The 17,044-nt window shown below is 30.7% G+C and overlaps 1 protein-coding gene and 1 long non-coding RNA gene across 2 annotated transcripts in view; both read left to right on the forward strand.

Annotated features, from left to right (window-relative positions):
- The window catches only part of LOC134690235 (uncharacterized), a 63,642-nt gene that overhangs the window by 24,824 nt on the left and 21,774 nt on the right, over positions 1 to 17,044 (forward strand). Inside the window, exons 4-5 of the mRNA XM_063550210.1 lie at positions 1,731 to 1,979; positions 11,723 to 11,890. Of these exons, the coding sequence (XP_063406280.1) occupies positions 1,731 to 1,979; positions 11,723 to 11,890 (417 nt within the window). The remainder of the gene's footprint in view (positions 1 to 1,730; positions 1,980 to 11,722; positions 11,891 to 17,044) is intronic.
- LOC134691404 (uncharacterized) lies at positions 12,926 to 16,360 on the forward strand. The gene is made up of 2 exons (XR_010102121.1): positions 12,926 to 13,778; positions 15,801 to 16,360. It is a non-coding gene; the product is annotated as an uncharacterized LOC134691404 (long non-coding RNA).

Consider the following 17,044-nt stretch of genomic DNA (forward strand, 5'->3'; position numbering starts at 1 on the left):
ACGAAAACAAAATTTTCTGAAAAATTAAAGTATAATATAAAACAAGAGTCTATTGTTTTGATCTACAGGAAGAAAATGATAAATATGATACATGTATTTAAGTCGAAAAAATAAATTAAATAGACCTGATTTTGACACACTTACAAATCTCTAAATAAATGAACAGCAAGCAGAAATTATTTGTCATCTTTGTGATTACTGTCGAGCTTCCATTAGTATAATGTTGAAGTTATGATACCTTTGATTTATATATGATTGTAAATGGCTGTTCTTAACTGTAAGCACATTTAAAATTGAATCTTCTATGTAATATATATATATATTGGTGCAAGCTGGACAAGTTGTCATTTGTTATCTCCTGTATCATTTTGTCTCTTTTGGTAAATTGTCTAATTGGTAATACTACCACATCTTCATTTTCATATTAACACACGCAACACGTTATCATTCAAAATCGGCATAAAGGTATATATATATATATCAGATATAAAAATGCGAGTGCGTATTTTTGCGATAATCACCATGTCGCATTAATATCATTTATAAAAACCTGGCAACAATTTCTGAAATAACAATAGTTTTATTCAGAGATTATGTAAATTCAAAGTAATCTACAGTAGTTAGTTAAGTTCCGGATATAGTTTTATTTTAATCCGTTATCACTTTTAAGAAATTCGTAACAACGTAATTAAAAGTAACACGTAATAACAGTTAGTCTAACGAGTAAATCAAACGATCTACAGATTAGTTTACGCATTTTAAAGACTAAGCAACCGCGTTATCGCGACTTTACTATCACACGGTATACACAATTAACTGAAACCGTTTTAACATGTATATATAACGAATTTGCTTTTTTCTTTATAATGAGTTAGTTAGTTGTGACAAAGAATTAGTTTAGTCTCAATCGTTCGTATCGAGTAAGCTTACTGTATCTGCTATGCGATGTATGCTTAGGCGTAATAATATGTAACTAAGGCATAAATATGATTGAGCTAAGTCTCAATCTTTCATTATCTAAATCGTTTAAGAAAGTTACTGAGTTGTGATAGTGACTTATAAAAAAAACTACCTCATGACATTAGCCGGCTTCAGTAAAAAAACTGCAATAGTATAGAATTATACGTTTAGCTATCAGTTACATTTAACATTATGAAAATCGATGACACTTTTTCTTTAATAATTGGACAAGCCATTGACTGAACAACACATGCGGTCCTGTTTCAAGTTTACTTTGACGTTTTGCAAATAAAGGTAGACAATAAAATTCTTGTTGGTGATGCCATGCACAGTAACGTTACAATTTAAAGTAAAATTATTTGTTTACTATTTCAGGTATGAACAGATACACTTTATATTTGAAAATTTTAAATAAATCAGTCTTCAAGGCGCATTACTTGTATTTAACATATGTCAAAATGTTCATTTTAATTCAACAAATAGTGGTTACAGGGTTTTTCAATGCTGTAATTTTCAGGATTTAGGGAATCAAATCAAGATGAAATATTATTCTATGTGATATGTTTTATTAACAAGAAAACCAGCTCTGGCTGCTCGACAAACTAAAAAGCTGTACGTTGTTTCATCGTGCAAACCATCCAAATAGTAGCATATTCTGGTTTGCATGCTGATATTTGTATCTGCATTATTTTCACATCATTTAGACTAAAACAAGTGAATTTTACCATAAAAAATTCATTATATTCTATTAATAATAATTTTGATTACAGGCCTCGAAGATGAATTGACGAAGCTTTCTGATAAGCAATTTGATAATCTTCTAAAGACTGGATCGTATAAATGCTACTGGAACAGGGTATTTTTGACGGGCAAGTTCGCAGTTGGCAAGACAACACTAGCTAAGATTTTGGTGGGGGACGAAGCTCCAATTGAACGTGAATCTACGGATGGTATATGGATATATCTTGGAAGGGCGGGCATGAATATAAAGAAGAGAGTTTGGATCTTCTTAGAGAAAGGTAAAAATCAAGCAATTTGAAAACAAAATGTAAATTACTAATTCTTCTACTCTTGAAAATCTAATTGAGTGCATACATTTCCAAATTCGATATTTCAAACGGCTGTCATGACTGCTGTAATGAAAGGATGTTTTCTTTTCTGCTAGATTATTAGATTGAATATTTTTTTGTTTTTTGGAAGTATAATGAAAACAAAGTTTAACATTTCAATTTATATTTCTAAAAGCTCTCATACTTAAGCATCATGTTGAGTTGACCATTTAATATTAGTATCTCAAAACAAAGTATTGTATACTTGGACTACTGTTAACCTACTGCATCATAAATATTCCCTATTTACTGAATTATCTGAAATTGTCAAAACCTTTAAACGTAGTATCATTGTTTCTCATCGTTGAAAGGTGATATCCTACACTACAAATTAGATTTGACTAATGTGATATTATAGAAATCAGAAATATTTAGTCGAATAGTGACACCAGTGAATACTTCTTTTTTGATGTCATGTGTTTAGATGCTTTCATTCCTTATTAGATGGTTTGAACCTGTGCTTATTTGATAGTAAAGTGGTTTGTTTACAGTTTTCATGTTTTTACCGTTATAAAAATACTACCTCATGATACAGTATCATTAAATTCCTACACATAAATTGTATTCCCAAATACAAATTTGCTATCTCTAGTTAACATTTCTACGAATCAATTGTGAGGATTTTATATCTAACAATGAGACGAATCAGGTAAGGTAGAAGGTTGGGATCCCGCTTGCATGTTAAACCCGCCACATTATGTAGGTTTGTGCCTATACCAAGTCAGGAGCGTGTAATTCAGTGGTTGTCGTTTGTTGCTATGCAACATATTTGTTTTTCGTTCAATTTTTGTAAATTAGTTTTGTTATTAGTTTTCTCGCTTAAATTGTTTCAAATTTGTCATTTCGAGAGGCTATTTAAAGCTGACCATTTGGTATGGGCGTTCCTCATTGCTGAAGGCCGTATAGTGACCTACAATGTTTAATTTCTGTGTTGTTTGGTTTCTTGTGAAGAGTTGTCTCTTTGGCTATCAAATAAGATCTTTTTTTATATCTTATACAATTTTCAACAGGTATCACATTTGATATAAAGGAAATTGTCAAAATAAACAATAGTTGTCGAAATTTAAATCAATAAGTATAAGCAAACGCGCTATAACTTTACTTTTTAAATAAGACATCAATTTGCATGTCAAAATATATACGAAATCACTGAACGGGTTGTATATTGTTATAAACCGTTACCTCCATCCTTTCCGCTGTTTTTTTTTAATCTGCCATTACAGAAATGGATTTAAACAATCTGGGATACTTCGAATAAAAGTAGTTTATAAGAATGAGTGGAATATGAACAATTTGGATACTTAGTTTGAGAATTTCAAGTCATTCTCTGTCAAACATATACATTTAAGCTAAAATTTGCATTGGCAAGGGTAATGTTTTCCTGTTTGATGAGAAGGGTAGGAGTATTTTTTCCGATTGCCATAAAATTTTGTACTAGCAAATTAACATTTACTGATGATCATAAGACGTCATATGCATTGTTGCATGCAAGAAAACTAAATGAATTGAGTCAAAATATCCTTTGTTTTTATTTATTTCTAAGGAACAAAAGATGGAATTTCTGTAAATATTTTTTTTCAAAACTCAAACTACAGCAATGGAAAAATAAAAGCAAGCCATACGAATGTTTGAAAATCTGAACATTTCCAATCTTCCTTGTTAACTGACAAAAACAAATTATTCAAGAAAGTTAAATGCTGTCAAATATATTCATTTTAACAATACATGTAACTATCAGAAGACATTACATTTTCAACCACTGTATGTATTTTTATTTTTTTTGTGAATAAAGAAAACACGTTTGTTTTAGCATTTGTTTACAGAATAGATGCGTATATTTAAAAAAACTACCCTGGTCTTTCAGTTGATACGTAAGTCCTGAATATTTTGTGAGTTCTTGTAATTGCTAAACAACATCAAGTCTATGTGTTGTACAAGCCCAGTGACTAATGTCATCCATCTTTAATTTGGCATCCATGATAGATTTTTATGTACGTTGCTCAATATCCATAAATGTGTATTGGCATCCAGACTTACACTGTTTAAGGTTTCATCATGCTTTTACGATAACGTGATCAAACATTTTAATATACTGGGCTTAGCTGCTGGACTATTCTTATTTTTATTCACTACAAAATATTGTTCAGAATAATTGATTATGATATATATAAACATAATCTATCACGTTAATCCTCCGTGAAATTCTAGAAAATATAATAATATACAGTCTGGTGTCAAAGAATTATGATTATAAATTGCAACGTTTTTTTTTTATAGTTATACTGATAAATGGTCTTGCTTTGCAATTTACAAGTAACAACTGTCTTTAGTTGAAGCTTTTAAACATCGATCACATTATTTAATCATCAGGAAACCTTCTCCGCAAAATGTATTTGAACAAAACCTGACTTTAAACCTAATTGTTGTAGCTTGTTATAAAATATGGCCGATGATACTTCAACCAACAAACATGGTCGACTTCGGTAAACTAAGAACATATGGGTTTAATTCAAATGCATGTACTTGTATGAGCAACACGAAAAGTGCAACATGTAGAGCAAAATCTGCTTACCGTCCCTGAGCATCTGAGATTACCCCCAATTTTTGGTTGGGTTTTGGTTGATTGGTATTTGGGTTTCTATGTAGTTTTGTGTACTGTATATTGATTGTTTATCTTTTTCATTTTTAGCTATGGTGTTTTCACTTTATTTTCGAATTATGAATTTGAATGTCCCTTTAATATCCTAGCCTTTTTATGTCTATGTTCTTTAAAAGCGCTATGTAAACATAAATCTGACTATGGCTAAAATGTTAAAATAGTGGCATATTCATACTTCAACTGTCTATTTACATCTAAATGTCAGACAACTTGTTATACATGTCATAGGCGTAGTCGCCATTAATAAAGATTTTTTCCATTTTTTTTCATCTTAGTCTATTATCATGATAATAGATATATACATGTTTACACTTTATATAGCAAAAACAAAACATTTTCTACCAAAAAGTCAATATGGCAAAAATTGTCATACGACTAATAAAAAAGGGATTTGTTGTTCTCAAATGATAATAATCATCAATATCTTAAGTTTTGCCTATCATATTGAAAACTATATCAAATATATAGAAACTGTAAAAAAGATTGACAATCAAGATGATATCAACAAATAAGTCTTTATAAACTGAGTGTAGGAAATATTGCCTTTGAATGTTATTTTGCATTTTTTTTATCGATAGAAGATAGAGATGAAATAAACAATAAAACAAATATCAGCATTCTACCATGCCATTTTATTTTCTAGGTTTAGAGATATTGTTAATTATAATGTCTATCAGTAGTAAAATGAGCATTGAGAACTGCTTGAAAGTATTATTTCTTAGATACTAATAAAACAAAAGTAGAATATTTTACTTCTGAATTATATTTCATTCACAATGTTGAAGAGCATCCATTGTTGAGGATGCACGTGGATCTTGTTTAGCTCACCGGGCTCGAAGTACCCAATGTGAGCTTATGCCATCACTTGGCGTCTTTCGTCATCCGTCGTCTGCCATCGTCTTTGTCGTCTGTCATCGTCCGTCGTCGTAAACTATTTAAAATATCTTCTCCTCTAAAACTACTCGACCAAATTCCTTCAAATTTTCCTGAATATCCTTTAAAATACTTAGTTTATCAATTGTATCCATCTTTTTTGTTTTTTGGTCCATCTACAAACATGACTACCAAAGCTAAAAATAGAACATAGGGTTCAAATGTACTTTTGAGCTTATATCTCAAAAACTAAAGTATTTAGAGCAAATTAGACATGAGGAAAAACTTTCAACAGGTCAAGATCTATCAGCCCTGAAATTTTCAGACGAATCAAACAACCTATTGTTGGGTTGTTGCTACTTAATTAGTACTTTTAAGGAAATTTTGCAGTTTTTGGTCATTATTTGCAGTATTATTATTGAAAGAGTTGTAAACTGTAAACAACAATTATGTTCAGAGAAGTAAAATCTACAAAAAAATTAAAAGACCAAAATGGTCAATTGACCCATTAAGGAGTTATTGCCCTTTAATTTTTGTTTTTACACAATTTGTTTATCATTTTTGCTAACATTTAAAAATCTTCTCCAATGAAACTACTAGGCCAAATTCTTCTAAGCTGTAACTGAATGTTCCTCTAGTAATCAAGTTTATAAATTGTATCCGAATTTGTGAGATCCATCGACAAACATGGCCTTCGTGGGTAAAAAAAGAATTGGGGTCAAATGCAGTTTATGGCTTATATCTGTAAAACTAAAGCTTTTTCGATAATCTAAAACGGGTAAAAATGTCTAATAAGTAGCCCTCAAATTTTTAGACGAACCGAACAACCAATTGTTGGGTTGCTGCCAATAACTTGGTTATTTTAAGGAAATTTTGTAGTTTTTTTTAAATATGACAGATACAAAGAACATTTAAATGGCATTTTAAGCCACACATTTATATGTATTGAAAAGCAAAAATTATCATTTATAACATATTTAAGCAAGCAATTACAGGTAAACGATTCAGGCTCTTGATAGTCTCTTGTTTTGTGAAACAGGCTCATTAGCGACACTTATCATGCTTATTGTAGTTAAAATTTGGAGTTTTATGTTAAAATTTTAAAGCCATTTTAACTTTTTTTTCTTGAATCGTTTACACAAGATTCTTCATTATTCAGAGATAATAATTAGTGTAAAATTCTTTACTGATAAATAACCTTGAGCAAATATTACACTAAAACATTGAAAGCAGTGTTGCATTAGAAGCAAACACCTCTGGTAAACTACGAAATGCTTTTCCGTACAATTCGATTGCAAAAGGTCAGTAATGCGATTTGACAAAATACAATTAGATCAATGATTTGGATTTCAAAACCACAATTGTTGCAGGGAGACGCATTCTATTACAAACCTATAGTTTATCTAATTTTTTGTTCTGCTAACTTGCTTGAATTAAATGACTTGCACATTCCAACACACAGCTGAACAAACATGCAAAAAATAGATGCATATATCTCCAGCTCATCTATGCATATTGTAGGAAACAATCCTCAAACAGTATATTACTTTTAATCCAATTCAATTCACTTATAACTAACGAACAGCAAATATTGTAATGGACATGAAATAAGAAGATGCCAGAAAAGTGTATTCAGTGGCCACAACATTCATTTTGTAGTGCAATGGTGTAATGCACATTTAGACAGTCATGTGATTTACTAATTAATATGTTACAAATAATGTGTATCTGGCGAAATAAGCAAATACAATAACATAATTCACCTGACGTTTGAATAAGATTAGCATATTACATGATAAACAATTTCCAACTACGCACATCATACATGATAATAATTTGGTACAACATGTAGGTATGGCTTTTATTGGGTGAATTCAAAATAGATGAGGCACAAACTGATATTTTTTGAAAATCTTCAATCAAGTTGAAATACTTTTTCTTTGGTAATTATCTCTTTCCACTTTTTTGTGGAAAGACTTATTGTATTTGTTCTGATTATTAGGTCTTTTCACTTTTCTGTTGAAAGACATATTGTATTTGTTCTGATTATCATTATTATTATTAGGTCTTTCCACTTTTCTGTGGATGGAACTATTGTATTTTATCTGATTATTAGGTCGTTCCACTTTTCTGTGGAAAGACCTATTGTATTTCTTCTGATTTTTTGATTTTTTTCTTCCGCTTAATTTTGGTCTTCCGATAAATATTTGTCTTGCAATATGTCGCTTAGATATTTGGTATATGATATCGAACAGTTTATACGCCTTTGAAATTTACCCTGCGTAGCCGAATACTTTTCTTTCTAGGAGTTTTCTCCCCAAACACTGTTCTCGTTGTTTCGACTACTTCTTCACAACCGTTAAAGATTACGGAAAATTTATTTGATAAAATTGCTCGTTATATCTTTCGCATGATTTGTTGTATTTTGACCGAAGCGATATCAACACTCTTTGTGAGAGTTATTTCCCCTTATTCATTTGATATAAGTGATATGCATTTCTATCTTGTAAACCATAATTGATAGAGACCAAGGATCTTTTGATTTGAGATCCTTAGTACAAAAATGTGAAAATAATGTCAAGGTCAAAGGTCAAGGTCATATTCTATTTTTTTTTTATTTTGGCTTATTTCCGAAAACCATATAGGTTATCGACAAATAAGTATTACTAAATTGTTAGTTGCGATATGCCTTAACACGTTAATTTTTATTGCAAGGGTACGATGAACATAAAAGGGATTTTTTTCCTCCTCTTGTATTTAAAAATACGTGTATGGTGATATAACTCATTAACCAAATATAATTAGACCTATGTTCTTTTGATTTGAGGTCTTTGGTTTAGGACCTTGAAATTGGTCATAGCTTAATTTTTAGCCATGGCGTTGTCAGTTTGTTTTAGATTTATGAGTTTGACTATCCCTTTGGTATCTTCCGTCCCTCTTTTAATTTGACGTTCTAGATTTCGACCTTTCCCTTTTTCTCATATGTTTACTGATAAAGCCATGAGACTTTTTGCAATAGGTTCCAAATCATTTAACCTTGAAAAAAACAACCGAAAGTTACGTTGTGTAAACCGGAAGTTGCAATTTTGGTAATTTATTAATATAAAAGTAATAGTTAATTCCCTCACCCGGAGGCCTTCTTCAGCTGGCCCCTAAACAAATATATATACTAGTTCAATGATAATGAACGCCATACTAAACTCCAAATTTTACACAAGAAACTAAAATTAAAAATAATACAAGACTATCAAAGGTCAGGCGCTCCTGACTTGGGACAGGCGCAAAAAAAGCCAACAACTGTTTTTTTTAATAAATGTTTTTAGTTCCGATGCAAAGACCCTATAAGTGAATCAATATTAACGCCAAAATATGCAATCTTTAATGACGTGACAACAGTGACTAACTAAGGCCAAAAATTACATTTTTCAAACCGGAAGTAACACATTATTTCCATTATTTAAAAAATATTGTATAGAAACCACATTCTTTTGGAATCAGCGTACAATAAGCTATCATCTGACAATTGAAATGACATTTTAAACCTAATTTTACTACTTTCATATTAAAAACATGGTTTTTGGTGGAAAGACCTTCAATTGTTCTCTGAACAATTGGTTTTTAATTATTATTTTTTCCCTCCAAATTATGTTCCAGCCGATAAATGTTTGTTTCGCAATATGTCGCTTAGATATTTCTCATATTGTATCGTATAGTTTATGCGCTTTTAAAATTTACCCTGCTAAGCCGAACAATTTTCTTTGTAAGAAGTCTCCCTATTCACTGTTATCATCTGTGTGCATCTCCTTCGTAACAAAAAAATATATCGACAAAATTCTTTTTAACAAATTGTTCATTACATCTCCAGGAATTTTTGACTAATTTGGATCGAAGCGATTCGATACAATTTTATTGGGGTTATCTACCTTTACACAATAAATTTGTCGGTATGTGTTTTCATCTCATCAATCGTTAACCGTATAACCCTGGAATGTTTTTATTTGAGGCCTCTGGGTTCTGTCATAGAAAATTAGATCAAGGTTAAAGGTCAAGATCAAGTTCTCAATGTGACTTTTCATTGTTTCAGCATTTTCTCTAACACCTTTAAAAATATGTATAAAAGAACAAGTGCAAAATGTTTGCTTAATTAGAATGTAGATATGTTACATTTGGTCTGAAATAATCTAATGGTACCTAATAGGAGTTAGTGCCCCTGAAATGTGTAATTACCAGGTTTATTGATTATTACTTCAACTTGGTTCATATGTATAGCCTATGAACTTTACCAAAATGTTGGGTGACATATGACCTTGAAAAATCCCAACCGAAAGTGGCCTGGAGAAAACTGGAAGTAGACATTTTGCACATTTTTTATAAAAGAGTACTCGGAATCCATATATGTTGTAATCAAGTAAAAGTATATAGCATCTTCATATTTTTGGAATCACTGTTATAGAAGCTATCATATGAGACTGGAAATGACATTTACTCCATCGGAAGTAGCACATTATCTCCGTTCTTTAACTCAAAAGTATATGAAAACCATTCATTTGTTGAATCAGTATGAAGAAACTTATTTCTTCTTATAATGTCTTTGATTTGGAAAAACTTTCAACTATTCTCTTAACATTTGATTTTTAATTTTAGGTTGTATCTTCATTGAAGTTCGTAAATCCAAGGGGGCAAAAAAAAAACCAGAAGAAATTATTAACAGGATATAAGCATAAGAAAACTACAACATTCACGCTTAACTTGATACCTTTTGAAAAGAATTCAAATAGAAATTGACAGGTTTTTAATCTGCAAATATTTGTAGGAACTATAATTGTTAGTTTCCGGCATGAATACAGTTTGTTTTACATTCTTTTTTTTTTTTATTAATTATATCTCTTTTTGTTATTTACTCCCTGATTGTTCATGAGGCTGGTACAAAAGGGTTTCTATTGATAACAAATAAATGATGAAGATAAATTAGTTTCCATGTAAGAGTAATCCTTTTGAACAAAAGAACATCTTTCAAATATCAATTATAAAAAAAAAATAGTATATGAACACCATGTTTAACCAGAGTACGTTGCACTACTGACACTTACCAAATACAAAATTTGGAAGAAAATATATGAAATATAAAAGAATAAGTTAGAGTTCTTACATACTAAAATTAGAGTAAATGATATTTCTTTTTTTGTTTTCTTTATTAAATTGAAACTTCTTGACAAAAACACTCAAAGTTTATATCAATTTAGTTAAGATAAACTTGTTTTTTTAGTTAAAAAAAACAGTTCCCATACTTTAAAATGTATTATTTTTAAAGACAGACATACTGACAACAACCGTGTCTGATTTTAGTCATGTTTTCCTATCAATTCTGCATTTATGCATTCATAGAAATATACAACAATTTCACAGGTTTCTGTAGCATTCCTGACACTGTTTATATACAACCATTAAATGAAAAACATATTTGAATTTAAGAATTACAAATCTAACATTTATATTAAAAGAAATATAGTAAAGGAGTGTTTCTTCATTTATTGGCCACACTTTTGTATTTTGTCTAATCAAAAATGTAACAAAATTGCCAATATATCTAAAATTATTTAAAATTATCTTCAATCTTGTTTTGAAATAGTAGTTGAAGTAGATCCCCAATTGGTTCTGGTCCATAAATGATTTTTTTTTTAAATGATAAATATACTCAAAGCAAACATATATGATTTCGGGCACAAATAGCTATCAAATTTGTTTTTATGCAAACATAGAAATATGCCATAGTTTCACATATGTTTGTTGCACTTCTGACACTGTTAATGTAGAACAATCATGAAATGGACTAAAACTATAAACGATCGTGTTTTTAATTCTTACTTCTTTTCAATGATTCATTCACTTCTTAATGCTTTATCTTTAACAAAGGAGAAACAACAAATATAATATAAAATAGCAGAAATCATATATTATCAAGCACGAGACCATGGGAAAGATTAATGATTCATGGATTGTACATTAACATATTAAATCTTAAATCACTAAACACATATTATGATAATCACATACATGATTAAAGCTACACATAATGAAATTAAATATTACAACATATATAATTCGACTTAAAATGTTTCAGGTACTGTTTTAAATGCATCAGTACAGAGTTTCTTAAGGAGTGAAGAAATAAAGAATCAAGGCGTTATGAAACTTAGGGAAGAATTACAGAATCCATATGCATGTGCGTCAAACCAAAGTGTCGGTTTTAAAAATGAGGTCAAAAAGGAGTCAAAGCTGACAGCTTTAGGTAAGCGAATGTTAAAACTATTGAAAGGTACTTGTGTATTATGTAACACAAGCTAGTTAGTTGTTTATCAGATAGATAAATCTCAAACATACCTGAATCATACAACTATATATTAAACAAAACAACCAATGTGTACAAATTGTCTACCAGCTGTACAAACCAGCTACAGTTGAGTACAGAATTAGAATTAAAGCTTGTACCACTGTCCGTTTACTGACGGGAAAAGAATTATTTCGACAATATTTTTAAACAGTTCCTTATGTCTGCAGGGATGGATAGATAAAATACACTTGACAATATATTTCTTATATTTAAATGTTGATCAACTTAATCATTTTTGAATTCAGGTAATCATGAACTACGGTAATGTTTTTCGAATAAGTGTATTGTCGAAAACAAAATTTCATAGATCATTTTATATTGTCTGGTTTTTTTCTTAAGTCTTGAAACATTGTCTAGTTACATCTCCCGCAATGAATATTTACTCGAGTAGACATTACAAATTTTTGTCTTGATCGCGTTAGCGCAGTTGTAGTAAATGTAAAATTTGGAATTAAGAAATGAAATTTGTGCACGCGGGGTTTAATGTGTGTTTACTTTATGTTATTTATGTTATTTGGTCTGCACCCAACTTTTTTTTTCAACGTCTGTTTCTACTCTCCTGGCACAACACATACATGTTCATTTGTACATTAATAGGAACGTTTGTAACATTTTTGGTAATTGCATAATGTTCAGGAAGGGGTTTAATTCCATTATTTGCAATCGTTTTTAAAACCATTGATTCAAAAATGATTGGAGCCACAGGGTAAAACAATCGTTTTTTGGAGAACAGTTGTGTGGTGTACCACCAAACAGTTATTTAAGTGATTTGTTAAAGCACCGCTTACCTTTCTGTAAAATGTATTGTTCATGTTAAATGAGTTAGAAAACAAGTAGATTGATTTCAGTTCCACAACTTATTATGATAAAAATCATCAAAACATGAAAAATCATAACAAATTAAAGCATAGTTCTGCCATCTGTTTGTTTCCAATTAAGGTGGCTCACCCCAATAGTGACCCCCGGTAGATTTTTTTTATTTTCACTTATTCTGTAGATTTTTTTATGCTGAATCCAAAAATGCAAAGAAAAAAGGGGGTCACCAGGCTCGTTTTCCCCTCAAATTGAAGCGAAATGTGCGATTTTGACCCTTTTTCCAAATATGTCCACCCTTACAACAATAACGGTTACATCAAATTCAAAGAGTTTTAAAACCAAGTCAGTATGATTTTTATGTGAAAAAACATTAGAATTTGAAATGTAAACCTTTCCCGTTGTTGTTTTTGACTTAAAAATCCTTTTATTTTTAGATTTATGTCTAAATTTTGCATTTTCTAATTTCAGTTTAAGGCAAAAAATATTGATTGAATCGATTTTTCGTAAAATTTTCCCGGTAGATTTTTTTTAAAAACAGATATGTGAAAGCTATGAACATTTCGAGCATTTTAAGGTAAAATAAAATGGGGGTCACCAGGCTTTTAAAAAAGTTACGAGCTTTTGTTTAACCCCTCTACCCCATAAGGTCTGATTTCAATGCAGTCCATTAATTACTTAATTGTGAATTCTTTATTGGTGGCTTAAATAAAATAATGTTTGAAATTATATTAATAAACGATGGCTGAATATAAATGTGATTATCGTATGACTGTTTGTTATCAAGAAGCGAAACTTTGATTATTTAGGTGAAATACGGTAATTTTGTCTGGCGCGAGTTGCTTCCCTCTAATTTGGCGCCATTATCGGACCAGAGGAATTTAAAGGTCGGCACGCCGAGCAGCATACTACATTGATGAATACGACCATTTACATACATAACAGACATTGTGGTGAATATACAACGATGAAGGTAGAGTTATTGCATAAGAAAACATATATTTCGATATTTTAGGCAGCCAAATGTTACCAGTATCACGAAAAATACAAACTTGGGGGCTGTCTCAAAATACTCGCTACTGTTGAAAAGCACTGCGACTGAGACCTTGTACGAGCTCAATTTCTGTTCCATGTTTAATTGTTATAGCTGGTATCTTATTTATGTGTTTATCTTAGTATTTTCACCTTACTGGCAATTTGTAAACATGTCTGGCCCGTTTTGAGAGATATCCGTGTGCACACGGACGAAGAGGAGGGATGACATCTAGCTACTTTGAACCACCACAACTGTCATTTTTACGCTACTGTTAGTGTCAATGAATTAGCCTTTTTTAATCATCATTTGGTAAATCTAATTTCGTAGCCAAGTTACATAGAGTTAGGGTCATATGTATGTGGGGTACCCCATAACTTCCCTTGGGCATGCGCAGTTTCTACTCCCTTGTCCCAACTATATTTCCCTTCCCTTTTACCCTAAAATTTTCTCCTCTTACTTCAATACTTCCATCTCCTTGTTCCAAGACAAAATAAAAATGACAACATGTATTTCCAAGATAACCCTTTTCTCTGATCCCTCATTCCCCTGTCTCCTTACCCCTGTCCACCCCCTCTAATAATAATCAATTAAGGTTCTCAAGGGTTTTGATTGACTTGGTTTTTTTGTTGTTGAGAATATGACATAATTGGCCTAATTTGTAAATGATAACCTTTACAGTAGGAGGCAATACATCTGTACATCTTTTAAACATATATATATATATATATTGTATTTTAAAACAACAATCAACATTAAAAAAAAATATTTTGGGGTCATTTTGGATTGATTTTAAGCAACCTGGTACCAATAGAAGCAGTATTGTCACAGGTTTGTATATTGTGGTTTTATTCTTTTTTAGTCTCATTTTCATTATTTTCTGTTAAGAAATTTGCTATATATAAATATAATCAATCAAATTAAATTATCGGAACATATTTTATGCGTTCTCAAGGAAAAACAAAAACACTTAAAACAAACATATTATCAAATAAACACATATTAATATATACCATTCTACTTCTTTTAAGCTCTCGTAGATATAAATTAAATCCAACCATACATTTTTAAATGCCCTCAAAATATTTTTTTGAAGTAATGTGTTTTTATTTAAAATATTTACATGATATACATGTAGCAAAAAAATGCAGGTGACAACTACTTTTGGCCAGGTACTGTATTTTGAGTTGAAAATAATTGTTGCTTTGTGAATAGTAATTTTTAATAAATACAAAATTTGTGTATCCTATATTCCAAATAGGGTTCAAAAAGCCTCAGCATAATTTATTCATGAGGACTGCATGAGCTGCATTTTCAAAATTGAAGGCAGCCGAACAGCAAGAAGCCTTTATTCAACCTATAGAAACAAAATAACTATTTACACTTACTGTGCATGTAATTATATTTTGTTTGCTCGTTATTGATCACAACAAATTCTCCATTATTTTTACACCATAGTGGCAGGGGCATTAAGTTAAATTATCTTTGCATTGTCAGTCTTATCAAATTTGCATGTTCGTCCGAAATTTGTTTTCTGTTCTCTAACTTCAGTTTGCCTCTACCAATATTATTAAACTAAATAAAATTCACAATTAATGCATATTATTCTTGTTACCAACAAACACACATGAAGTTTGAATTTTTGGTGGGGTTGCTTTTACTTTTCTAGAGTTATGCCCCTTTACAAATTTTGAAATAGCTAATGTTTTGTTCCTTTCTTTAACACAAGTTTGCTTTATCCAAATATTGTGATACATGTACTTATATGCAATGCTTACTACAACACAACTCAGATAAAGTAAAAATTTGGGTGGTGTCACTCTTTTCATTCTTTACATGCAAGCGGCTGCTCATCTGTGTCCTATGGACACATTCTCCATTATGAATTAGTCTCATCTGTATGCTTTTGAATGTAGAAAATTGTTGATTTTCTGACATAATTACTCTGATATTTAATTTCAGGCTGCAAGTACATTTGTACATGTACATGCAAATGGAAGGAGTGATCTTGGAATGTTCAACTTTACTTGGAATTATTGGCACAGTACTGACAGAATTTTATGAGAAGCCAGTATCATCTAGCCTTGCAACCGGAAACTATGTGTAAAGTGCTGAAACTTAAGAACAACATTCTACATGTATATGCAATATGTGTTGCCACAATCCAATTGAGGAGCAGAGGTCAACTATAAATTGGAACTACATGTATAGGCCTTAGTGCTGTCAAAATCCTTAAAAAATGCAATCAAAAGGACCTGCTTCACCTACCTGTCCCAATGATGAATAAAGATCATATATATATATATTGAGTCTTATAAAAAAAAACAGTGAAGGAGAATAAAAATTATGAAGATATAGAGCTGATCAGCTTATGATTGTACATGTACATGACGTATAAATGGCAACAATGCTTACATTTATACTAGAACATTTAAATTAACAATATTACATTTGTAATACATGTTTTATAAATTTGATCTCAGAGACATCTGAGGAATAAAATCAATAACGTTTCAAAAATTTGATTTAGTTGAGCCTTTTTTACGCCTGTTTTCAGGAGGTAATATGGTATACCATTGACTGTCAGTCGTCAACATGGTCGGCATATACTCATTTAATAAATACTAAAAGGTACATGTAGATAAACTATTTGTGTGCAATACATGTAGTTTACAATTCTGTCAATTACAATGTATCATGGACCACATAATCATTTGTATGGTTCATTGATCAACAGTAAGTCCTCTTTTTTCATATGCTATATTGTGTAATCAATAGGTCATCTTCATGTATATTCATGTAATCAATCAATCATGTATATTTGTTGTATTAAATGTATTATAACAAATTAAAATATCAAATAAGAGGATGTGATATGATTGTAAATGAGACACAAGAGACCAAACAACACAGAATTAACTATACATGTAGGTCACCATACAGACTTCAACAATGAGTAAAACCTATTCTGCATAGTTGGTTTTAAAGGCCTCGAAATGACAAATGAACAATTTAAAACGATTCAAATGAGAGAACTAATGGGTGATTTATGTACAAAATAATGAATAAAAAACAAAAATGTCTGTCTTGCTGGGTTTATCTGAACTTAACCTAATTTCATGGATTTGTCTATTTCTTAATTCTAAATATGTTTCAAAATATTTGGTTGATGGGATGATTGTTAGAGAGTCTGACATAGGGTGCGG

The sequence above is a fragment of the Mytilus trossulus genome, chromosome 11, assembly GCF_036588685.1.
Source record: "Mytilus trossulus isolate FHL-02 chromosome 11, PNRI_Mtr1.1.1.hap1, whole genome shotgun sequence".
Lineage (NCBI taxonomy): Eukaryota > Metazoa > Mollusca > Bivalvia > Mytilida > Mytilidae > Mytilus > Mytilus trossulus.